This window comes from Crassostrea angulata, chromosome 1 (genome assembly GCF_025612915.1).
Source record: "Crassostrea angulata isolate pt1a10 chromosome 1, ASM2561291v2, whole genome shotgun sequence".
Lineage (NCBI taxonomy): Eukaryota > Metazoa > Mollusca > Bivalvia > Ostreida > Ostreidae > Magallana > Magallana angulata.
Window position 1 is genome coordinate 13,149,870 of NC_069111.1, and position 11,783 is coordinate 13,161,652.

The 11,783-nt window shown below is 38.7% G+C and overlaps 2 protein-coding genes across 7 annotated transcripts in view; one reads left to right on the top strand and one right to left on the bottom strand.

The window, feature by feature from the left end:
- Nucleotides 1-2,279, bottom strand: part of LOC128175992 (TBC1 domain family member 9-like) — a 45,056-nt gene extending 42,777 nt beyond the window's left edge. For 2 of the 3 annotated variants that reach the window (XM_052841958.1, XM_052841941.1), the window contains exon 1: nt 1,952-2,278. In XM_052841958.1, the coding sequence (XP_052697918.1) occupies nt 1,952-1,995 (44 nt within the window). In that variant the 5' untranslated portion in view covers nt 1,996-2,278. Of the gene's footprint in view, nt 1-1,951 lie in introns of all 3 variants that reach the window. The other variant, XM_052841950.1, reaches the window with a different exon arrangement.
- Nucleotides 2,280-2,531: 252 nt separating this feature from the next.
- LOC128173768 (glutaredoxin-2, mitochondrial-like) lies at nt 2,532-5,449 on the top strand. 4 transcript variants are annotated; one of them, XM_052839536.1, is made up of 4 exons: nt 2,532-2,635; nt 3,331-3,369; nt 3,602-3,859; nt 5,067-5,449. In XM_052839536.1, the coding sequence occupies exons 2-4, from the start codon at nt 3,349-3,351 to the stop codon at nt 5,196-5,198; spliced, it is 411 nt and encodes a 136-aa protein (XP_052695496.1). In that variant the 5' UTR covers nt 2,532-2,635; nt 3,331-3,348; the 3' UTR covers nt 5,199-5,449. The 4 variants fall into 4 exon arrangements, with proteins under 4 accessions (XP_052695496.1, XP_052695544.1, XP_052695592.1 ...); XM_052839584.1 differs by having other exon boundaries at nt 2,538-2,557; XM_052839463.1 differs by lacking the exon at nt 2,532-2,635 and adding an exon at nt 3,192-3,210.
- Nucleotides 5,450-11,783: the final 6,334 nt, after the last annotated feature.

Below are 11,783 nucleotides of genomic sequence, written 5' to 3' on the forward strand. Positions count from 1 at the left end.
AAAACTCAAAAATGTTACCAGGGCACCATCTCCTCACTGAGAAAAAAAATCTATATATGCATGCCCTTATTGACCTAGAATTTGTCCAACTGATCTTGAGGCAAGATAATGGCACACTCTCTGATCTTAAATAAACAAATCTTGTGAGATGCAGAAATTTTGGAAGCTTGAATGTTATAGATTAGGGCTGGGGCGATACTGTACTGAGCCGATTCGGTACATATCACGATACATGAGATGCGATACGATACATATCACGATACATTGCAATTAAATGAAAACATGAATAAAAGTTTAAAATGTATTCAACCTGCCGATGTATTACCGCATGTCCAAAGTTATTTTGTTATATTCATAATGAGCGTTCCACAATTTACAAATTACTTTAGTCTCGTGTACACTAGTTTTTCATAAACAAGTACTCCAAAAGTTTTCCACACTCCATATTTAGCTTCCTAACAGTTTTGACAACTTTACGAGGTTTTCCGCCATCTTTGTACTTTCATATTAGGCGCGCGGACTTAAAAAAGCCGATATAAGAAGCTCGGATATTTTTGAAAAATTAAAAAAGTTCGTTAAGGTATCGTTGTATTAATGGTAAATGTATCGATCCAAATATCTTCAAAATAAATACCGCGATGCACCGGTGCATCGGTGGATCGTCCCATCCCTATTGTAGAAGAGATATATCATATAGATTAAACAGTGACCTTGAAACTGTTGAAAGTCATGGCACCAGAGGTCAAAGGCAATCTCTATGCCAACTGTTACCTTCTAATCATTTTCCATTTATTTATTAAGTATTTGTTAATAATTTAATTCTGGTTGTAACACGCTTTCTGATTGGCTAAAAAATTATTTTATATTGTATAAAGAATGTTGCCTACGTCATAGTGAGACTAACATCAAAAATGTATCAATACGCCTGACGTTACGTTTGAATTTTGTACACTTTTACGTCATTTTAAAGATGAAATGACGGTCGTTTTTATCGACTAACAATGAATTAAGAGTAAAAAAATTAAATTATAAGCAATGAATTCAATATTTATTATTTTTATACGATATAAAATGGTTTGAAACAGTTTACGCTTTTTTATAAACTGCTTCGCGGTTTATAAAGGGTAAACTGCCCCAAACCATTTCATATCATGTAAAACAAATACCTATTAATCAAAGAGAGAATTTGTAATTTTTCTCATTGACCTTAACCTGCCCTAAGATCATGACAAAATCTCAGATCACATTTATAATCAAGCAAACTTTTTTTTAATGTAAGAACTATTTATTTTCCATTACAAAGATATACATGTACTGGAAAGACACATTGTTTCTACAAGTCAAGTCTAAGATATATACTCACAAAACTTTGCTTTTGGGTTCTACTATACTGTGGTTTCATCAATATTCGTTGAATACCAATTTTCGTGGATTTCGTTGTTAAGTTGATCCATGAAATTTAATGTTCATTGAAACGCAATTTCTATTAACATTTTGAATTGAAATGGTCATTGGCCACGGATTTACGTATCCTTGCAACTGTGATTTTCACTTTATCCACGAAAATTGATACCCTTGAATATTAATGAAACCACAGTAAGTAATTGTCTTGTATTAAATGACTTGTATGAAAATATTGCAAGCACACATTTTCTCTAAAATTACTCTAGCAAAAATTAACCCTTCTGTTTTAAGACTTAGTTATCAGTCTTAAAACTATAAATCTATATTTTTAAATGACAATCTTTTAGCATTTTTTCCAGGTTGCTAGATTTTTCACACAAATGCCCTCCACTTTTCAAGTTTTAATGAATATTTGATCATTGACTCAATAGCTTGATTATGTTGATTACCCAGACCTGTTATCTTCAGGCCACTGGTACATGTATTTCCTGCACACCTATTTTCAACAGTTTATCGATATACGTGAAATAAAATTTGTTAAAGTTACCATAATGCATTGGCAAGTAAAACTTCTTCTGGCTTGACCCACATGTTATCCTGCTCAAGCACATTAATTCATATCAAAGCTGCAGTAACCAGTATTATACAACATTAGTGTACACGCACATCCGATCCGACATCGTCAGCTGACTGCCATTATTTTTGTTTTCTTTGACAGTGATATAAGGGATCCGAAATATTAACCCACCTTTACCTTCAAAACTTGAAAGAAATCTTAAATAATTAAAATGATGTCTTATCTTATTCAAAATGTAAAGAATTAAGCCAATTTTATATCCATGAAAAGGTTAAAAAGCTGGGGGTTTAATTTTTTAATTAGATATATTAACTCGTTCCTTTGAATAATCATTTACTACATCTTGTTTTTATCAGGCCTACCTAAAAAAAATAATATAATATAATTGAATATATTTATATATATTTATATTCTATCGCATGTTTATTAATTTGGATGGTAAATGACAAGTGTTTGTATTATCGAATAATATTGAGTACGATAAACCATAATCTTTCAATCTGAAAGTGAAAATAGACTTAGATGGTTTGGTGAGGAGGGTTCACTCACCGTTCAGAAACCGTTTCTAAGTCTGAGGTCTGTGGAAACGTGATTTAACGTGACAATTTCCCAATTTTATACCCTAATTTAAAAAAAAAAGAAATTTGAATAGAAGTAAGTTCGGATAAATGTTACTTGTTGTAGATGTTTGCTGTGGTGATGTTGGTTTTTATGATTCATTGCATGATCATGAGATTAAAAAAACTTCTTTCATGGGTTTCCAATAGTCTAACGCTGTCTTTAATTATTGTCTCTTTGGTCAAAAAATTTGAAACTATATTATTTTTTACCCTAAGACAAAGAATCGAAAAATCGCTGATACAATGTAAATCAAATATACATGTAAAATGTAGTCTCCATAGTTATATACATATGCATATGTGAATAAACTTGATGCCACATTTGACCACTAAAAATGACATCACATGTTTACGATAGTATGATTCATCAACAAATTGTTTTCTGGTTGCAAGTACAACACTGCAGACTGTAGAGCATCAAATTAAGCGCATATTATCCTTCTTTGAGCAATGAAATCATGTAGCAATGAAACTTTAATAATTCATGAAAAAAAAATTCGGAGAAGCATTCCATCATAAATCACACAATCAAACCTCTGCAAGTAGCGTAACTAAAGTGGTACAAATGTATATATAAAGTTCAAAAAAAGGATCTGCTCATCCAGTATTGTAAGTATAAATTAAAAAAATGACGTCATTTTGGAAAAAAACTGAGGTAACCAAAAATGACTTTATGAAACACATGACTATCAGAAAAAACATGACAGCATTTTACAACTATTTTTTCAGAGGGAAACCAATAGTGGCATGTTCAGAAAAAATATCTTGGTGAGATAAGTTTAATGCTGTTTACGTGCAAATCATCTATTCTAGACTGTAGATAGCGCTTTGTAGTACATGTAGCGAGATATTGTTTGAAAACAGATGATATTAATTGTACTTGTATATACATATACATTAATGTCTACATTAAGATATTTTCATTATTAACTGAAATAATCATGGCCTTAAAAAAAGATTAAATAGTGTTTACTAAAGCTTGATTAAACTCTTTTTGTAGAGTTTGAAGGAATTTGTAATGGGATTAAGCTCATCACGTGTACCAGCAACTTTAAATCACCCACAAGCAAAGTATGTACAGCAAGCTGTCGCACAGAATTGTGTGGTCATCTTCTCCAAAACGACATGTCCTTTTTGTGTGCAGACAAAGGAAATTTTCAGGAATCTTGGAGTTCCATATGAAGCAGTTGAGCTGAATAATCATCCAAACGGCCAGGACATACAAAACTACCTAGGGGAGGTCACAAAGGCCAAAACTGTAAGCATAATAAATCAACAGATTTATTTTCTTCAATCAAATGTGCATGTATGTTACAATGCAAGATAAAGATCTTTGAACTCAATGTACCTCACCTCGTCTTGCAAACCAAATTGTTTGATCCTCTCCCAGTTGTCAATGGGTGCCAGAAACATTTGGAAGATTCTTTGACAACTCTAGAATATAGCATGTGACAATGAGTGTATTTAAATGACACTCACAGACATTAAAGCTGAACACCGCTCGTAAAGAGGCACTGTACGCCATATTTCTCTTTCATCACTGCTGTCCCTACAACCCCTATATAAGGCACAGACCTTTAAAGAGTTCAAAAAACTTTGCTGTAGAGGTCTCACCTTTGTGGACATATATCTCGCCTCGCTGTGTTACTTGGTCGCAATGAAATTATCAAATTTTGTGCACTTTTTTCAAGCCAGGAGAATACTTACATCAATTAAGTTAGTCATTGCATTATTTACAAACAGAATATGCACATAGAATAAGAAATAAATGCATAAAATCGAAAGACCACGAAAAGAATACTACACGTAGGCCACAAGTTTTAGGTGACTGTGCAATCGGATGTAACGGAATCGAAGGGTTTATATACCAGCTATCTGTGTGACAGTGCCTGTTTATGAGCAGTGTTCAGCTTTAAGAGGACTTGCTGGTTGTGGCCATTTTTGGACTTTATTAATCCCCTTTAGAAAGAGAGCTCTACATAAAAATATAGAAAATATACCCAAATGTAAAGTAAGGTAAAATATATGGATTTTTTCATTACTAAAAGTAGTTTATATCTAAACAAATCATATTTTATAATTTTAGATAAATCTGATGGTTAATTTGTTGACCATTCAGCCTCCTTATATTTTACATTCTTTAATATCCAGTTAATATAAAACAGTGGAATTAAGGTGTACTCGTAATTGTTTAAAAAAAAAAAAGGTCAGTCTTGGTAATGATGAAGTTTTTGGGGGCAATTTTTCCTTTGATACATTGATAAAAAAAATATTTCTTAAGTATATGGTACAAATGTTATAGATATTCCAGAATGACATGCATGATGTACCTTTATATTTGTACTAAAAGGGTACTGTAACAGTAAACTTATGAATAAGTATCATTTTGGAAATATTCTTTGAATTGAGAAGTATATCCATCGGTACATGTAATAAAGTTTAATGACTTTCACTTTCTTTTAAAGGTCCCTCGTGTGTTTATAAACGGAGCCTGTATTGGTGGAGCATCAGATACCAAAACTTTACACAAGTCAGGTCGCCTTCTAGAGCTTGTTAGCAAGTGTCATAACCCACAGATAGAGCAGGTCAGGTCATGACCATCATCTTGTACAGGTCAAGGTCAGATCAAGGACAGAATTTGAGTGAAAAAGATGACGAAGGTTCCCTTGAGTAACATACGTGGAATACTAGGATATTGTAATTGTTAAATGTAAAGACATATGTTACCTGCTCTTTGATAATTTTCACATGTACTTGAATATGATTGTTATTTTTATCTTGTGATTGTAGTTTGTGCGAATAACTTTAATTATTTGTAATAATAAATAAGATTTGATTTTAAAATGTCTTTTTTTCTGATTATTCTTAATATACAAAAGATACCAAAAAAGTATTGTGGCAGATTGGCTCTATTATGTTTGAAACTCTCTTGCAATGTCTTAAAATTTCCTTTAGTAAGGGCTTTTTAATATATAGATAAAACAAGCAATATCTACAAAGTTTTACATGTTCTTTTGTTTGCAAATTGCGCAGTCAAGTACCGAACAATGTCTTTTAAATGACTTAAAAAAACTGTAGAACTGTGTTGCTGCAGACATATATTGAAGATATAAAAATCTCAGAAAGGGTTTGAAGAGACCAAGAAAGGGGTTTTTGGTCAAAAGTAGCAATGTAATGAGTATAATTGTTGTCTAGATCATGACGTCTTTCCTCTTTGTATATACACATAATCTTGTTCAGACTTTACCAAAGGAGTGCCTATATAAAAGCAGACCTCTGTGGGATTCATGTCCAGACCATATACGGTATGATTGCACCCACAAGAATAGCTTGGGTCTTGTGGCATTTGTGATGAAACGGAGAATTAACATCACAAACATATGACTTTAATTTATAACCGGTTAGAAAAGTGGAAAGCATATAGCACGTTATTTTGATGGAGTAATTACCAAACAATACAAAGGACTTAAAAAATATTTGGGTGCATGAACACGCTCAAAAGCACACAGTCTTCACTCATATTAAAAAATTTTCCCCTTTAAGAAAAAAGAGAATCTTGGAAAGGGGGAGGATTAACTCTCAATAAAAAGTACATGTATTTTCAATAAAAAATACAGCTTTATTGTACCTTCATGAACGCAGACAAATATATGATATTCTGGCAGCCATTTTAAGGGGTACCCTAGCTATTTCGAGACAAAACTTCAACTTAAGTGTGCAAGGCTCAATCTTAGTCTGAACAAATGGTTGTAGAGCGGACACCATTGATCTCCTTTCCAATTTTTTAAGTTTTTAAATATTCAATTTAAGTGTGCAGCTGTGCAGTTCTAAGTGATTAAAAAGGTATTGTTCTGGTTTTGTATACAAAATATTCATACAAAACAACTTGTAAAACCTTACATTTATTGCTTTTTAATCTTTTAAAGGATCATGGTCACGATTGTGGTCAAATTTTATTTTTCTGTTTTAATTATTTGCAGTGCTATGGGAATGCATTTCTAATGATCAAATGAAATTTGGGTGACAGCCGTTGAGTTTTAAGCAAGATACAGGACTCTCAATTCTTCGTCATGTAAACAAGACTCATGCCCTGTTTTTGTTTATATAGGTTCAATATACCACTAAAAAATCTTTTTAAAGCTGGTTTGTCTATCTTATTATTCATGTAAAGCATAAATAAACAGTTCCTAACGATTAATACTTTATTTTAGGTCTAAAACTGGAATTTTCACTTCAACATTCGAAATGTAAACAAACGCTTTGTTTACATAGCGAAGAATTGTAAGCTTTGTAACTGGCTTATAACTCATCAAATGACACTCAAATTTGGGTGCCTAATAAAAATGCCTTACTGAAGCATTGTAAACATTAAAATCGAAAAAATAATTTTTGACCAAAATCGTGACCATGCCCCTTTAACAACAGTTTTTGGCATGAACATTTTAGTTGAAGAGATGTTTACAGTTTTGGTCCCGGTATATAGAAGATGGCCGTGAAGCCACATACAAGATGGCCAGACATCCCTTTAGCTAACTGAATTAAGAACAGTCAGGTTGCAGAAATAATGCATGGTGATTAAGTTTAATGTACAGAATATCTGCACACCTTGACTTATATATGCATGTTCAAGAACTTTAGGGTATTTAAAATGTAAATCCAGAAAAATTGACATGGTCCCAGAAAAGTATACAATTACATGAAATGAAGATCGACTTTTAATACTCTCAATACTTTGATTCATCACAGGTAGCGCATTGACGAAGATTCAGGGTTGCATAATAATTTTGGTTTCAAATTGGTGACATAAAGCATTTAGCGTATACGCTAACTACTTAAAAATAGGGGCTTGAACAATTAGTGCACCCCTATATTATTTGATTAATAAATTTTGTCTTCAGCTATGTCTAGATCTATATAGAATCTCTCTCTTGATCTTCACCTTTTGAAGAAAAAAAATTCTGTGACTTGTACATTTGAGGATAAAAATGTAAACATTTCTTGAACTGGCTTGTTTCTGCCCGAAACTGTCTAAAACTGTTGCCAAAAGATATAAAATCAATAAATATATGAGATTCTTTATATGTTGTTTTGTATGCATATTATGCATACATGAAGAGAACAATGCCTTTTTAAACACTTAAAACAACTGTCGAACTGCGCAGCTACAGACTTATTTTGAAGATCTAAAAATCTGGAAAAAAATATCATCAGTGTCCTCTCTACAACCATTTGTTGTTGAGAAAAAGTAGGAATGTTGCACATTTATGGCCTGACGTCATAACTTAGCCTCAAAATAGGGTGCCCTATCAGTCTATACTTAGACCTTCTGTGTCTATGGAGACACTTTGACGTTATATTTTCATTAAAAAAATGTCAATCCAAAACGACCGGTGTTGATTTTGATATACATATCTATACCTGTTCCATGTTTGTTTAACAAACTTTGTACTGCATGTAGTATTTGTAGTATTTATAAAGGCGAGACTCTGAAAGTAAACATATTTCCGTCCTAGGCAGTGGTAGCAGTTGCAACATTTCCTCTGCTTCTTTCTTAACATAACCACTCTTTCACGCCACTCTCACTCTCTCTCCACTCTATTCCTACTTATTTATTCATCAACTCACTCCATTCATTCACTTCATTCTCACTCTCTCCCCAATTTTCACACTCCACTCTCTCCCCACATTCACGTTCCACTCTCTCCCGAGTTTAACGCTCCACTCTCTCACCACTCACACACTTTACTCTCTCCCCACTATCACGCTCCACTCTCTCCCCACTCTCACGCTCCACTCTCTCCCCACTCTCACGCTCCACTCTCTCCCCACGCTCATGCTACACTCTCTCCCCACTCTCATGCTCCACCCTCTCCCCACCCTAACGCTCTCCCCACTATCACTCTCCACTCACCTACTCCACTCTATCACGCTCCACTTTTCCTCCACTCACACACTCCACTCTCTCCCCACTCACACACTCCACTCTCTCCCCACTTAACTCTCTCCCCCTCACATACTCAACTCTATCCCCCTCACACACTCCACTCTCTCCCCACTCAACTCTCTCCCCATTCACCCACATTTCACTCTATCCCCACTATCACACACCACTATCTCCCCACTCACCTACTCCACTTTCTCACACTCCACTTTTCCTCCACTCACACACTCCACTCTCTCCCCACTCCACTCTCTCCCCCTCACACACTCCACTCTCTCTCCCCTCACACACTCCAATTTCTCCCCACTCAACTCTTCACATTCACCCACATTCCACTCTATCCCCACTTTCACACAACACTCTCTCCCCACTCTCCACTCACCTACTCCACTCTTTCCCCTCTCTCACGCTCCATTTTTCCTCCACCCAAACACTCCACTCTCTCCTCACTTACACACTCCACTCTCTCCCCACTCACACACTCAACTCTCTCCCCATTCAACTCTCTCCCCACTTACACACTCCACTCTCTCTCCACTCACACTCCACTCTTCCCCCTCACACACTCCACTCTCTCACCACTCACACACTCCACTCTCTCCCCACTTACACACTCCATTCTTTCCCCCTCACACACTCCACTCTCTCTCCACTCTCTCTCCACTCACACACTTCACTCACTCTTTCCCCCTCCCACACTCCACTCTCTCCACACTCCACTCTCTCCCCACTTACACACTCCACTCTTCCACCCTCACACAATACACTCTCTTTCCACTCACACTATCCACTCTCTTCCCCTCACACACTCCGCCCTTTCCCCCTCACACACTCCACTCTCTCTCCACTGACACACCCCACTCTCTCTCCCTCACACACTCCACTCTCTCACCACTCACACACTCCACTCTCTCCCCACTTACACACTCCACTCTTTCCCCCTCACACTATCCACTCTCTCTCCACTCAAACACTTCACTCACTCTTTCCCCCTCACACACTCCACTCTCTCCACACTCCACTCTCTCCCCACTTACACACTCCACTCTTCCACCCTCACACAATACACTCCCTTTCCACTCACACACTCCACTCTCTTCCCCTCACACAGTCGACTCTTTCCCCATCACACACTCCACTCTCTCTCTCAACTCAAACACTTCACTTTTTCCCCCTAACAAACTCCACACTCTCTCCACTCACACTCTCCACTTTCTCCCCACTCACACTCTCAACTCACACACTCCACTCTCTCCCCACTCACACACTCCACTCTCTCTCCACTCACACACTTCACTCTTCCCCCTCACACACTCCACACTCTCTCTCTCTCTCCACTCACACACTCCACTCTCTCTCCACTCTCTCTCCACTCACACACTTCATTCACTTTTTCCCCCTCCCACACTCCACTCTCTCCACACTCCACTCTCCCACCCTCACATACTCCACTCTCTCTCCACTCACACACTCCACTCTCTCTTCCCCTCACACACTCCACTCTCTCTCCACTCACACACTCCACTCTCTCCCCACTCACACACTCCACTCTCTCTCTCCACTCACACACTCCACTCTCTCTCTCCACTCACACACTTCACTCCTTCCCCCTCACACACTACACTCTCTCTCCACTCACATGCTCAACTTTTTCCCCACTCACACTCTCCCCACTCACACACTCCACTTTTCCCCACTCACACTCTCTCCACTCACCCCCTCACACACTACACTCTCTTTCCACTCACACACTCCACTCTCCTCCCCTCGCACACTCCACTCTTTCCCCTCACACACTCCACTCTCTCTCTCTCTCCACTCACACACTTCACTCTCTCCCCCTCACAAACTCCACTCTCTCTCCACTCACACTCTCAACTTTCTCCCCACTCACACTCTCCACTCACACACTCCACTCTCTCCCCACTCACACATTCCACTCTCTCTCCCGCACACACTCCACTCTCTCTCCACTCACAGACTTCACTCTTCCCCCTCAAACACTCCACTCTCTCTCTTCACTCACACACTCCACTCTCTCCCCACTTACACACTCCACTCTCTCTCCCTTACATACTCCACTCTCTCCCCACTCACATACTCCACTCTATCTCACTCACACACTCCACTTTCTCTCCACTCACACACTCCACTCTCTCTCCACTCACACACTCCACTCTCTCTCTCCACTCACACACTCCACACTCTCTCCACTCACACACTCCACTCTCTCTCTCTCCACTCACACACTTCACTTTTTCCCCCTCACACACTCCACTCTCATTCCACTCACACACTTCACTCTCTCTTCACTCACACTTCACTCTCCCTCCACTCACACACTCCACTTTCTCCCCACTCACACATTCTCCACTCACACACTCCACTTTCTCCCCACTCACACTCCACTTTCTCCCCACTCACACTCTCTCCACTCGCACACTCCACTCTCTCTCCACTCACACACTCCACTCTTCCCCCTCACACACTCCACTCTATCTCTCTACTCACACACTCCACTCTCTCCCTCACACACTCCACACTCTCTCCACTCACACACTCCACTCTCTCTCCACTCACGCACTTCACTCTCTCCACTCACACTTCACACTCTCTCCACTCACACACTCCACTCTATCTCTCTACTTACACACTCCACTCTCTCCCTCACACACTCCACTCTCTCCACACTCCACTCTCTCCCCACTTACACACTCCACTCTTCCACCCTCACACAATACACTCCCTTTCCACTCACACACTCCACTCTCTTCCCCTCACACAGTCGACTCTTTCCCCCTCACACACTCCACTCTCTCTCTCAACTCAAACACTTCACTTTTTCCCCCTAACAAACTCCACACTCTCTCCACTCACACTCTCCACTTTCTCCCCACTCACACTCTCTACTCACACACTCCACTCTCTCCCTCACACACTCCACACTCTCTCCACTCACACACTTCACACTCTCTCTACTCACGCACTCCACTTTCTCCCCACTCACACTCTCTCCACTCACACACTCCACTCTCTCTCCACTCACACACTCCACTCTCTCTCCACTCACACACTCCACTCTCTTCCCACTCACCACTCCACTCTCTCTCCACTCACTCATCACTCACACACTCCACTCTCTCCACACTCCAATCTCTCTCTCTACTCACACACTCCACTCTCTCTCTCTACTCAACCACTCCACTCTCACCACTCCACTCTACTCACACACTCCACTCTC